Source organism: Ambystoma mexicanum, chromosome 10, assembly GCF_040938575.1.
Source record: "Ambystoma mexicanum isolate Mex_15411 chromosome 10, UKY_AmexF1_1, whole genome shotgun sequence".
Classification (NCBI taxonomy): domain Eukaryota; kingdom Metazoa; phylum Chordata; class Amphibia; order Caudata; family Ambystomatidae; genus Ambystoma; species Ambystoma mexicanum.
This window is the reverse complement of record NC_090932.1, coordinates 1,475,209,188-1,475,223,604: the sequence shown is the minus strand read 5'-3', so window position 1 is coordinate 1,475,223,604 and position 14,417 is coordinate 1,475,209,188. Positions and strand designations below refer to the sequence as shown.

The window sequence follows — 14,417 nt, the reverse complement described above, 5'->3', positions numbered from 1 at the left end:
AATCTAAGGAATTGATTTCTGTGGTGATGTGATGGACAATTTAGTAGATATTTCGGGGGATCATGTAGCTTAACTTCTCCTCTTGATGATGGAAGAACAGTTTTTTAAGTTTTGTGCGCTTTTCTGAAATTATAATCCAGTCCCAGATTTCAAGGTTTTTTTTGCATTTTGTGGACGATCAAGTAGCTCCGATCTGCTTATACAGGCTGCTGCCATGATGCCATCTAGCTTTAGCTTCCACATTTGTATTAGGTTGGATTGGGTCCCTTTATTTTCAATTGCGAAGATTCGATATGCCGGAATTTTCCCACCAAGATACATTTTCCTTAAGGAAGTAAGAGAATTCCATATAATTGTCATGTATAATGAATTGATGGCCAATTCATATCTCAGTGCAATCATTGAGATATATTTAGGGAGCCTTAGAGCTTGGCGACAAAACGTGCCCTCTAGTCTTTGCCATAAATCATAGTCTAAATTCCAGCCTGCTTCTGCTCCAAAGACAATTGTTGGTAAGACCTTCTGAAGATAGGTCATTATTGGGGCAATCGTGAATTTCCTGTATTATTTATAAATATTCGGACCTTGTAGGCCAAGTTTTGTTGTTCGGTCTGTTAAATCCTTGGTCCATGCAGCTTCACAAATTGAGTCATTGAACATTACACCAAGGTATCTTATTGACCTTACGGTTCTTAATTCAGTACTTGCAATCGACCATCTGAATTTATTGTCTTTTTTTTGTTTGCGCTTTGCCAATGCACATAATCTTTGTTTTCTCTGTGTTTATCACCAGCTCATTTTCCTTCAGATATTCGTATAAACGATTCAGGAGTTGTTGCAAACCAATTTGGGTATAGTTGGTCAGTACCAAGTCATCCGCATAGATGAGGCATTTTATTGGGGTTCCATTTAACCTCGGAGGAAAGCAATGAGGGCAAGTCAGCTATAAATAATTTAAACAATTTGGCTGCCAAAGGGCAACCTTGCTTAACGCCTTTAAACATTGATACTGGCTGGGGCAGATCACCTTGCTGGTTCACCCTTATTCGCACAGTTGTTTTTGCGTGAAGAGCTCTTACTCGTTCTAATATTAAAGATGGACAATTCCACTTGAGCAGTTTCGACCACAATTTCTCACGATTTATTCCGTCAAAAGCCTGCCTCAAGTCTATAAATGCAAAAAATATCTTTATCGTTGACACTTGAGCCTCCAACTTTAGGATGTTTAATATTGATAAGTTTACTTCAACTCCCACTCTCTCGTTAAAGCCTGTCTGGTGGATATCTGTTATCCTGGTTTCGATTGCCCACGTAGCAAGCTTGTGTCGAAGGAATGAGCCAAAGATCTTCCCAATTGTGTCCAGAAGGGCAATAGGGCGGTAATTTGCAGGATCATCCCTATTTCCCTTCTTATAAATCGAGACGACAATTGCCATCAACCACGAGTCTGTAACAGTCTTGCTGGAAGATACTTTACTAAATAAGTATTCAATTAACATTCCCCATTGTTCCTGGTGTTTTTTTAACATTACATTTGAAATTTGATCAGGACCGGCATGGTCTGGAGTTTTTTAGCTTTTGTATTGCTAATTCAATTTCGTCGCTTGACGGCGTTATGTCCCATGCTTTGGTTGGATGATGTACTTCTGGCTGGATTTCACTTTGTGGCTTCTCATAAATCTCAGAAAAATACTCTTCCCATTTCGAACTGGCAATTTCATTTATACTTGTGGGCAGGGATTTTGTGTTTCCATTATTTAAGATTGCCCAGATGTCTCTCGTATTTTTAGTGATTAAGAATTCTAGCATTATTTCAGCACGGTTTTGCTCCATTTCCGCCGCATGGGCTTTAAGCCAATGACGATATGCCCGACATCTTTCTTTAACTCTAATGTATTTGCTTTCCGCTGTTTGCTTTGTCTTCTTAATTTGTCACAGGTCTTTTTTTAGATCCATTTTTGCTTGTACAATTTATTTACTAAATAGATGTTTGTGAGTGTGGGCGAGGATTCTTGACGAGACGAACTTCGTCGTAAAATCCATCAGCAAAGGTGCGTAGTCCACGACCTTTGATTTAATGCAAAAAGTAGTCTTTCAATTTGTGGCCGTTTATCCTCAAACGATTGCCTGCTGCATTTGTTGACAGTTGGGCTTCATATATGGGGGCTGCTTCATCCCAATCAGCCTGCCAAGATAGACATAACAGATCGTGGTCACTATTTGTCATTGCAATTACTTTTAAGTCAACCACCCTTTTGAAGGCATTTCTGGAAATCCAGATGTAATCCAATGTGGTTTGACTTTGTGGTCCTCGCCACGCTGGTTTACATGGCTGATCCCCTTTTGTATTGCCATTTAACATTGTGCAATTTCTAATTGCAAGAGCGTCTGACCAAATTTGCCAGCTATTTGGAAGTGCATGGTTTGGAATCCGCTGGTTTATCGCTTTGCTTTGGTCGTATTCAAACCAACTGCAATTTAAAACACCACAGAAAATTACTGACAGATTGTTATAAGTCAGTATCGCTTCATCAATTAAAGAGGTTACTGCGTTTATAAAGTTAATTGTGGTTATCATAGCTGGATTCCAATATCCATTTATTAACAATAAATGTTTCTTCTCGCTATTTTTTGCAGATCTTATTTGCACTGTTGTTCCTTGGACAAAGGGGTTGGGATTATGCGACTCCAGAGGAGTGAGCCGGTTATGAATTTTCCGCAAGGTCACAAGACCCGAAAAAGGGCATCCCCTTGCATTGTTTCCAGCAGGATTTAAAAAGATACTGAATCCATCACTTGTTGGTGGGTCACGTAACCATGTTTCTTGCAGACATACTGCAAGAATATCATTCATTGGTACCTCCAAAATGGTTGAACAGGTGTACAAAACCTTGTGTATTCCATGATAACACAGTTTGTACACGTTCGTCCCCCATCAATCATTGTTATTGATGTTTAACATGAATTGTTTGGGATCCATTTCTCTTTTTCAACGAAGGGACCTAATTGGCGCCCTCATTCCGGGTTACATAAGGATGAGATAATGATTCCTGAGTGCAGCTCGTCCTTGTTCAATTTTGTCACCATCTTCACTTTCTTGTAAACCCAATTTTCCATTGTCCAGTGTTTGGTCAGGTTTCAATGTAATATCGAAACCAAACACAAGCAGCTCTTCAATAGCTTTTAATATCATGTTTTTCACAGCAAAAGATCTAATGTGCAATAAGTACCTGATCACAGGTTTTTTCAGTTGGATATTCAACGATTATTATATCGTCCTAGGTTATTGTTCGCAATAATGGTATGCAGCCAAATAATTTCATTACATTGGCTCTATTTAGATTAACCTTGTTGCCATCAGTTTGAATGTTTTGTAGGCGCAATTTCCAGAGGCGGCTGTTTATCCTTGGACTTTTGTTCAAGTGCACCCTGGACTGATAATGTACTCCTTGCTTCTGCTGATTAATAGTCAATTTAGGATTGAGTTTGGAAGTTAGATTGGACATTGGCGTTTGCAGAGTTTTGTCACTTTACGTGCAATGGCATTCTCCCTTTTTTTTTACGATGAGTAATTTTGCTTGTCTCTGATTTTCAGACACTTGAATGCATGGATGTCTTGTAGATTTCGGAACAAGACTTTGGTTCGTGATCTCAGCTGAGTCTTCAGCATCAATTAAGTACGTAGAGAGGTCACATAGATCAACCGCCGAAGTTATAGATGTACTGGCGTTGCTAGTTTCCTCTGATTCAAGGCGGCAGCGTTTTGCTGTTTTTGATAGTTTGCTGGAATCTTTAAGAGAGCCTTTGTCGGATGCCAGCCAAGAGGCCGGCTGAATTGACCTACTTGGTCATTCAAACATGCTAGTTTTTGTCGGCGTAGTCAAATTACTTATGAATTTTTTGACATTTGGACGAGTAGCCTTTAGTTTGTTAGTTTTTGATCCTTTGGTTTGGCCATCTTTAGCGTCTTTAGGGTTGCTTGTAAGCTTCCCATTCGTTGGGATTGATTTGGCCAGACCAAACATGATGCCAAACGAACATTGTGTGATATTATTAGGTACGACAGTTACATCGACTATCAGTTGATTGTTGGAGGCTGTAATCTTATTTGAGTTTACCAGGCCATGGGAGATGCCAACAGGGCATAGATTGGAATTTATTGGTTCCACAGCTCGACCAGTCAGACATTGGCTATTTTCTCCAGAGGAAGCAATTTTGTTTGGATGAAATTCACCACCCGTTTGGTTACAGTTTTTACTTGGGATGGTATCAGATTCTTGGACTGGATTTAGTGAGCTGGGGCATAAGATTTCAGTTGGCAAAGAACCTTGATCTATCTCTACCTCATTCGGTGTCAACCGCTTGGGATTCTGCAACAATTTGGGTGGATTTTGTTGACTTGGTACTTTAGGTGCAGTTTCCTTCGCTTTAATGGTTTCTCGTGTATTCATTTCATTTTCTTTTACTTCACCAGAATTGTGATGTATCCATTTCACTGTTGCTAGGAGACCGTCCATTAAATTGTCATTTTGACAATGATGCCGGGCGGCTTCTTGCCATCGCACAGAAAGTTCAGATTCCTTTTCCAGTTGCTTTTGCAAGAACCTGTAAAAAGTTCAAATGTTTCAATTTTTTTGGAAAAATTTGACAGCATAGCACTTTGATCGCTGATTGCTGCAATGAGAGATTCATATAGTTTTGTAAAGGGGAGCATCACAAGTGAAGAGGCTGCTAAGACATTATTGTGTATCTCTTTATCGCATCAGCAGATAAAATGGATTTTAATTAATTTGATATTGACAACTCGTTCCTGTTTGGTGGAACATATGGGCTTTCCATGTTATATTGTGTGGCAAGGGGAGGACATTTTTGTGGTTTGTTGTGTGTTGAGGCTTCGATAGAAATGCTTTTGGTTTTGGGACATGGGGTGCTTGCATTTATGAGCGAAATTTCCAGCTCCTTTGATGTCGACTGATTTAACTTTTGTTTTAGCCCTTCAATTCTTTGTAATCTGTGAGCATTTGCCGTATCGCTCAAGTCCCCAGTATCTATATTCAATGCTGATTGTACTGCATTTGAGATTTTTGCGGGTACATTTGCCCGCTCAGTCTCCATGGCAATAGTTTCCCGGGAATTTTTTCCTTTCATCTCGGGCACTTGACATGCATAGGCGCTTTGATTGCCATTTTCTTTGACTGATCATTGTTAACAAGCTCCTGTATGTCATCAATTGAAGTCCCTAGAGATTTATTTGCAAATCCATTCAAGTTGTTAGTATTATTTTTTTCTGAAGCGCGTGCTCTCATATCCTTTTTTAGTGCATTTGTTTCATCCTGCATATTCTCGTGTAAAGTGGCTATCTCAGATCAAACTAAAGAAGCAGCAGGAATGGACATGAAGTTTTGTATATTTGGAGCTTCACTTATGAGACGTTGTTGATTCTCATTTCCATTTACTAATACTGATACTTGTTGTGAAGCATGCTGAATGAGCTCCGGAACGTAATTATTTCCAACCCCTCCAGTCACTGTGTTGGCGTTAGACAGATAAGTTCAGCGTCTGTAACACAGAATGGTGAGAAAAAAGCATCGGAAGTCTCGCCACTGTCAGTGTTCATTGCCATCATTGGGTGTAATTGTGGCAGTTGAATTGCAGGAGTTACTGCAGTGGTTGTTGATTCCAAATGGCGTAGTGATAACAAGGTGAACTTTTTTTTGGTAACGGCAATTCAAGTCCATTGCAGTTTCCGGTAACCTCTCCAGCAACTTGCTGGCTGTGCACACCCTCACAATTTCCCATTCTTGCGGGCGTATAGTTTTGCGTTTCCGCACAGGGATGGGTCTGATGAAATGACAGAGTGTCAAGACAGGCATCAATCATGTCGCCGGAGTAGGGCAATGATTGATTTGTGGGCTGCAGGAGCAAAAGTGAATTAACACACTTGCTTACCTTTTCCTTCCCAGCTTTGGCTGCTTTCATGGCGGGCCAAGGATTTAGCATACGCTGATGCTGCAAAGTTTTCCGGCGTGTCTGGGGGCCGTCATCCGCAGTCAGGGTCATCTTTTCAAAGAGATTAATTTTCTTTTCTTTTCTTCTGATACCCGGTAGCCGACCACACCGAACAGCCAAACAGCACCAGCCCTTTTCACACCAGGGCTTATCGCCGCAAGGGCTGGAAGCTCTCTCCTTTGTAGTGACACGCTGCAAGCGTGCTCAGTCAGCTGATCCTGGGGATTGACAAGAATGTTAAAGGAGCCGCACGCTCCTGCCACGGTTCCCGTGAAGAAAAGGTAAAAATAATGAATGAAGAAATTCCGCTCAGGCTCCAGGCAATAAAAGGCAGACCACAGCCAAACAGCACCAGCCCTTTTCACACCAGGGCTTATGTAAATGTACAAAGAAGCAAACAAAAGTGGTCAGTTTTCTAAGGACTGTTGGGAGAATCTTTCGGCCAATACGGACTGTTAGAGAAAGATTCTCTAACAGTCCGTATTGGCGGTTGAAGAAGGGGATTAAGTCCTCAAAACGCGTCGCCTTAGAAAACGGACCACTTTCGTTTGCTTCTTTGTACATTTACTTTTGTTGTACCTCTTGCATGTTTGCAAATTTATACTACCTTTAAAACAATTACATATATATTTTTTGTGAAACCTTTGTGTGATGAAATCATTTCTGTTCATAATGTTTACAAATGTAATGAATTTCATTGAATATATTTGAGTAATTGGCTTTATGCCATCACCTGATAGTGTGCAGGGGACGGGAGGATTTCCAGGTTGAATCTTCTTTCCTTTTCTATTTTATGTAGGGGTTTTGAGCCAGGATCCCAGTTCCTCCCCCACACCTAAAAATTGCTAAACAGCTTCCGACTTGAATAAATCTATCAGTTGAATTATTCACTAACCATAGGTGTGCACCATTGTCTCAAACCAACATTTACCTTCAGCCGTTGGACAGCAGTGTCCAATGCATGCCTAGCACAATCGGAGGGAGAGATGAGGGGTGGCTTCCACTCCCTGGTCTCTGATGGCAAGGAAGTGGCATGGCAAATGCTGCAATCGTGGCCGGACTGCATGGCTAAGGCCATGGCCACCAGCACAGTGGTCAGGCACCAGTCCTGAGAGAGGATGTCAGGGTTTGCAGTCGATGTCCAACCTTAGCTTTTTGGAGCCAAGGCTGACGGCGCCCTACAGAAGATCCAGTCGTCAAAAGCAACAGCTAAGTCCTTGGGGCTTTCTCTGCAACAGCTGTCTGCACAACCATTGTCTCGGGCAGGGGTTTCTCCCTCTCACGGCCTTTGCCCTGACAGGCTGCAGTCCATCTTCCCCGGGAAGAGGAAGACGCCTACCCAGAGGTAGGGGGAAGAGGTCATCAGAGGGGTGGCGTGGACGCTGCCACAGTCCCTGCAGCATACCAGGGAGCCAAATCTCATTGACGTGTTTTACCACATTTCTGTGGTGGGGGGAGGCACTCCTTTTTCAGAACGGAATGGTAGAAAACCACATCGGATGCTTAGGCCTTAAAGGTTACCTGCCAGGGTTATTGCCTTCTGTTTCTACAGCGTCCCCCCCGGACCATGGTTCTTTGTTTACCTCCTTGTCTCTGGGCCCTGTCCTCCTGGAGGAGGTCCGTCCGCTTCTGATAAAAAGCACAATAGAGCTGGTTCCGCTCTCAGAATGAGGAAGGGGGTGGTACGTCACCTATTTTCTGGTATCGAAGAAGGACAAAGGCTTGCACCACATTCTGGATCTGCAGCTGCTGAACTTCTTACCCAAGGACAAGTTCAAGATGGTTACTCTAGCCCAGAATCTGCAAGCCCTCGATATGCAGGTCTAGCTGGTTTGCCTGGATCTTCAGAATGCCTACTTCTGTGTGCCAATACATTGAAAGCACATGAAGTACTTAAGGTTTGTAGTGGGCCAACACTGTTACCGGTATGAGGTCCTGCCATTCGGTCTTTCCTCTGTACCCAATGTGTTCACAAAGCTGCTGGCAGCGGTAGTGGCTCACCTCAGGAGGAGGAAGGCATTCGTGCGTTTCCCTACCTGGACGACTGGCTCATCCAAGCTCGCTCCCTGGATCTACATACACTCTTTTGCACGGCTTGGGCTTTTTCCTGAACTTTGAAAAGTTTCAGGTTTCGCCATCAGTGTCTCTCCTATTCATCGTGGCACACTTGGACACTAGCCTGGGCAGGGCCTTCCCGCCCGAAGAGCTAGTGGCAAACATTTTTCAGATGTCAATGTTTTCCAATCACAGGAACGACTCCATGCCTAAGCTTTCCTGCGTTTTCTGGACTTCGTGGCTTCTGCATCTTTGCCGTGCCGGAGGTGAGGCTGTGCATGAGATCCCTTCAGTGGCTTCTCTTTTGCCAATAGTCATAGTTCCAAGGCTACGTGTCGGACCTTCTGCAAGTCTCGAACCAGGTGGCCTAGGATCTCGCGTGGTGGGCCGTGCAGGACAACTTGCTGAGAGGCGCATTGTTTCATCAAACTTGCCCCCAGGTAACTGTGGTCACGGACATATCTCTGTCTGGCTGGGGCGCTCACCTTTCAGACCTAACGGTGAGCAGACTGTGGTCTCCTGCGTAGTTTCTGCAACACATAAGCTTGTTGGAGTTTAGCATATTAGGCTGGCCCTGGTCAATTTCCTCCACTCTGTGAAACGCAGCACTGTGCTGATCCTGACGGATAACACAATGGCCTCTCTGCAGAGAAGCAATGCGACTGTGGTTCTGGGCTTTTGAGAACAGTGTCTCTGTAATGGCGGCTCATCTGGCCAGACGAGAGAATATCACAGCCGATGCCTTAAGCAGACAGACTTTGGCCTCCTATGAGTGGGAACTCTGTCAGGAATGTGAGAAACTTGAAGGTGTCTCACTTAATCCCCAGGGATCGGTCATCCAGGTGGCCAGGACCCGGCCATCTCTATTGCATCCAATTCCTGGGGGTGGACCAGTATGGGGGAGATCACCTGTATGAGGAGTCTTCAGGGAGTGGAATTGGGACACCGACAGGTATGACACGGTCCCCCCTTCCTATAACACCTTTTCCCCATCCTACCTAGTGGGATACGTAGAAACTCTACCCCTCCCCCCTTTCCGACACAAGCACTTTCTTACACCATGAAAGACAACAGATTAACACCAGAGCCGTTTACCTGAGATGTCCCAACAGAAGGGTCAGGCAGAGATGGGCAATTGACAATAACTACACACACCTGACAACCCTTTGCCTTCCTCACAGGGATAAAAGACAGAACACACTTTGAGCAAGGCAAAAGGCACGAGGAAGCAGCTGTTCCAAGACGGCAGTTCAAGAGGAGGAGAAAGGCGGTAAGACCGAAAAGGACGACAAGGTGGGAAGTATCCTTGCCCTTTTCAACCCAGACCTGTGAACCCTCTATGAAAGGAATTACAAGACCGGGAATTACATCTAGCGTGTGGTGTAACAGATGTCAACAGTGTACGGGGCCCTCTCAAGACAGAGAGGCGCCCGCTACCGTTGTACTGTCCTTGACTCCAGAGACAAGAGTCAAGGAGTTCAGCACAGTGGTAGAGTCAGAGGGAGAACCGATAGAAGGCTGAGCTATGTTTAATAAAGATTGCAAATGGCAACATGATATGAATTGAAGAACAAAGACCTTGTGTGTTAATGAACTTTTAAAACCCAGGGAGAGACCAGCTGCAGAGTAGTGCAGCGCCACATGGACGCTTATTCAAAAGACTCTGGTCGGTCCCCTCTTTGTTGAAACTACAGATACCAGGAGGCCCTAGGGGAGCCCGGCTTAAGAGGTCAAAGTGGTCATACAAGGGTTAAGTGAAAAGCCATTGTACAATCCAAAGTCTTTGACACGCTAAGGAAGCAAAGTGAACGTTGGTTACTGGGGGCAGCTGTGAAGCCAACTGAATGATGCCTAAGAATTAGGGTGACCAGTAACAACCCAGAGAACATTGTGTGAATAGAAGTATGTGAAGCCTGACTGGGGGCTGAGACCCGGACTTGGGTAAGAAAATAACCTAAGGAGTCTAGTGAACTGTGTCAAGTGTGAACTCAATGGAGGGATGCCAAGAGAAAGCTAAGGGAAGGAAACCCCCACTTTCTGATAAGATTGTGAAATTGTGAACTAAGGCAAGTGTGAACCCGACGGAGGGATGCCGAAAGAAAGCTAAGGGAAGGTAACTCCGCTTTTCTGATAAGAGGGTACAATCAGAATGGCTATGTGAACCCGACAGAGGAATGCCAAAGAAAAAAGCTAAGGGAAGTGAATCCTGCAATTGTGATAAAGCAAAGTGAACTGTGTATCTGGCAAATGTGAACCCGGTTGCAAATTGGGGTGAAGCCTAATAACCCTGTGAACATTGTGTTGACAAGAGTGAACCTGGCTGAGGGATGTCCACAGTGAAAGATTGTATAAAAAGGCATTGAGACTTGTGAAACTACAGATGAAAATATTGTGTTAAAGGCGTACTGAACCAGACGGAGGGAGGCTGACATTCAAGAAGGATCGGAGCCTGTTTGAGGGGGATCCAGGGGTGAAGAGTCATCACCCAACTTAAAAGATTACAGAAAGGAACTTTTGTTTTTGTTACTGTTGACACATCAGGCCCTCAGAGGCAAGAGACTTTGTATGAAACAAAGTTGGCCACCGAAGGTCGTGTTATCACTGAAAAGATCTGTAACCTCGTGCTGGAGAAGCCCAGTTGTGTATGGTGCTCAGAAGTCCCACCTTGTCCCATGCTAGAAAAGGTGGGGAATGGAGACCCCAGCTATATACCATCCTGTTTTACCATTTTGTGAACACTTCTTTCTTTTCTGGTGACCATTATCCCACACTATTTTGTAACTTAGTGGTAAGGATTTGCATTAGGTTTTTTCATATAGGACCTTTTTATTTGACAAGACGCCACTAGGACTGTCTTATTATTATTTGATGGTCGTAGCTTGCTCCCATCTTAGATTTAGGTTTAGATTAGATGTTTTTCTCACCCATTCATACAGTTTAATAAACACCCTTGGACTGTGATCACCTGTGTCTCTTTACTGTTGCCACCATGAGTTCCTTACAGGAAGTTCTGGATGAGATCTTCTGTTGGGGAACTCAAGTGGACCTCTCTACTTCCAGTGTCAACAAGAAGTGCGAGTTGTTCTGCTCCAGGGAATTTCCTTGTCCGGGAGCTCGGGGGGTAAGTGGGAACGGAGGATGCACTGATGGTTGAGTGGACATTCAACATCCTTTATGCGTTCCCGCCAATCCCCGTCTTTCCGCTGGTTCTTGGGAGGTGGCTTTTGTTCTGAACTACGATGATGCCGATTGCCCCAGACTGGTCCCTGAGAACGTGGTATCTGGAGTTGCTGGACATGTCCATCACCCTTCCTTGTGCCTCCCGAGGAGAGTAGACTTGCTCTCCCAATCAGGGGGAGCGGGTTCTCCACCCATGTCTCCGCAGCCTGAACCTTCATGCTTGGCTACTGAGAGACTGAGATACAAGGACTTGTCAGATGACATCCTCAATGCCTGCACATAGCGTACATTTTCGATTTGGCGCCGGCAGAGCGACCTGGATCCTTTATCCTGTTCTGTCCCTCATGTTGGATTTTCTTATTTCCTTTGTCCAGGAGGGCCTGCAGTTTGGCACTTTTCAGTGTTTAATCCCCACTGTTATGCAGTTCTTGCAGGGTTTGTGTAATCTGTCTACCCAAAACCTGCCCCCCAACCCCCGCCCCGCACCACCAGTGTATGGTTCCGGCATGGGATTTGAATTTAGTTTTAACATTTCTTATGGGTGCTCCTTCTGAGCGCCTTCATTCTTGTTCTATTAGATTACTCGCCCTTAAGGTGATTTTCCTGGTTTTTTCCTGGTTGCCATCACTTATGTGAAGCAGGTGAGTGAGCTCCAGGCATTGTCTGTTTTACCTCCCCATTTGTTTTTTTCCAAAGAGAAGGTAACGCTTAGAGTGAGACCCTCCTTTCTGCCAAAGGTGGTCTCGAATTTGCATCTCTCTCAGAAGATCTGTCTTTCTGTGTTTTTTCCTACACCTCACCCTGCCAGGGAAGAGGAGCGATTCCATCGGCTGGACCCAGTACAGGCCTTTAAGTTCTATGTCTTTTATACTAGAGAGGCTAGGAAAGATTACCAGCTTTTCGTTGGTTACACTTGTGCTTGTGCTGGCATGGCCGTGACCAAACAGACCTCGTCCAGGTGGATCATTCTCTATATTTCAGAATGCTACAATCTGGCTCGGATGGAGCTACCTAAGTATCTCTGAGCTCATTCTACCAGAGTAGTGGCGACCACTTCTGCCCTGCAGAATGGCGTCCTGGCCCCGGATATTTTTCCAGGGGGCAACGTAGGCATCTTTGCACACATTTGCTAAGCATTACTGCTTGGATTCCCTTGCGGGCCAGGATGCCAGTTTTGTTTATGTGGTGTTCTTGCTGCCTCCCTCCTCCCGGTTTACGTATTGCTTTGGAAGTATATTATAGATGAGGAAACTCGAAGGAAAGAAATTATTTGTAGAACAAATTACTTCTCTCTCGTTAATGTTCTTTCTGGTGGATGTTCCTCCCACGGATTTCTCATAAACCTCCCTGCCTGCCCCTCATGCATCAAACTAATATATCATAGGTTCTACGGTCCCTCAGCTTCAGAGTGATGGGTAAAAAGGGTGAAACTGAGGTCATGGGGCACAGTGCCTCTATATATACTCGCCCGACGACGTATCCGGGGTGGGGCACGTAGAGGCGTCAGACTGAGCCGATACAGATCCATCTTGAATCCCCTGATGGCTGAAATGTTTCTGGAGAACAGCTGTGCTGTGGTAGGGATATCATAGATGAGGAATCCGTGAAAGGAGCATACATCATAAAGAACATAATTAAGAGGTCAATACTTGGTTTGTTGGCTTGCAAGCACTATTCTGATAGTCTTTGCACAGGGTAAAAATAAATCCATCACTGGCATCCCCAGAGGTAACCCACACTGTATGTCGGAGGCCCTTGGTGATAAGAGGCTCCTACCCAGTGCCAAGTGCAGATAGTTGATAATGATGACCAAATACTTTCACTTCATTCACTGACCATTCACATATTTTTTATAGAATCAGGGGAGTCCACACATTATGTTTTGCACTTCCTTGATTTCCTCTCAAATCATTCTGCATCCCTGAAATGTACTTGTTGTTTCCCGTTTATAAATGTGGGTAAAGGCGTTTGATCAGTACACGCTTATGTGTACCACTCTGGTGTAACTGTGTTGTATAATGAATGCAACATATATATTGTTAGGTTGGTTTATCACAATTTGTTTACTAAATTGCAAAGAAGCTGTAGCAAACCTTGCACTCTTGAAACCCATGTATTCACAAAACATTATGGGCCTGATTAACAGAACATTTTCCTATGGGATTGCACCATTATAAAGCACTTCCATGAATCAGGCCCTATATCTTGCTATACAAATAATGTGGTCAAGTGCCTAAATTGAACACTGGGCTAAAATCCCAGCTTTAACACATTCAAAGCGTGTGATGCTGTGTTTCTAATTTAATCTCTCTGTGCTTTACCTTCCAAAAGTGGAAGTTCCTTGAGGTTATGCAGATCATTGTGTTCGCTATTCAAAAACAGTCTCGCCTGGGGTTTAAAAATATGGAGGCGGGCGAGCTGTTCTTGTGTTTTTTTATTTATTTTTTGTTGTTCCGATCCTGTTCTGAAGTTTAAACCGTATACAAATATAGAAAAAAAGAAATATGTACTTTATTTTTCTTCTTTTTCTTTCAGCCCTGGAGTCGGCGATTCTAAACCTTGATGAAGCCAAGACGTACTTCGCGACGGTGGAATGCAAGGAACAGATCCGAGATATTCTTTACTTTCAAGCCAGGCTGTACAATACCCTGGGAAAGACCAGAGAAAGGAATAAGTGTGCTATGCTTTTCCGACAGCTGCATCGGGAGCTTCCCTGCCACGGTGCAACCTTAATAAACCGCCTCTGAGTGTATTGGGCAACAGGTGGCCACTGTTGTAATGAACTATTTATGGGAAGGCCATGGCACACAAGGCCGTTGTGTGGAAAACCTGACCAACATCACTGTTTTGTTTGTGCCTGCTTGAGGGCGAGTTGTAGCAAATGTTACACCGATCTTTCTTGTCAATTCATTAAATTAAAAGCCTATTTTTTCACTCCTCTGTCATTGAATTCGTAATTTTCAAACGCTTGTTGTGAATTGCAATACTGAGGGGTTGGCAGAAGTGTGTGTGTGTGTGTGTGTGTGTGTGTACACGTACGTGTGTGTGTACGTGTGTGTGTGCGTGTGTGTGTGCGTGTGTACGTACGTACACGCTGTGGGGACCTAAACCCAAGTCCCCACATAGTAATGCCTTCCAAATGACTTAAAACAACTTAAACGATATCTGTGCCA

The 14,417-nt window shown here is 44.1% G+C and overlaps 1 protein-coding gene across 1 annotated transcript in view; it reads left to right on the top strand.

The window, feature by feature from the left end:
- ANAPC5 (anaphase promoting complex subunit 5) overlaps positions 1 to 14,178 on the top strand; it is a 655,776-nt gene extending 641,598 nt beyond the window's left edge. The window contains exon 17 of the mRNA XM_069619569.1: positions 13,780 to 14,178. Within this exon, the coding sequence (XP_069475670.1) occupies positions 13,780 to 13,991 (212 nt within the window). The 3' untranslated portion in view covers positions 13,992 to 14,178. The remainder of the gene's footprint in view (positions 1 to 13,779) is intronic.
- The last annotated feature ends 239 nt before the right edge of the window (positions 14,179 to 14,417 follow it).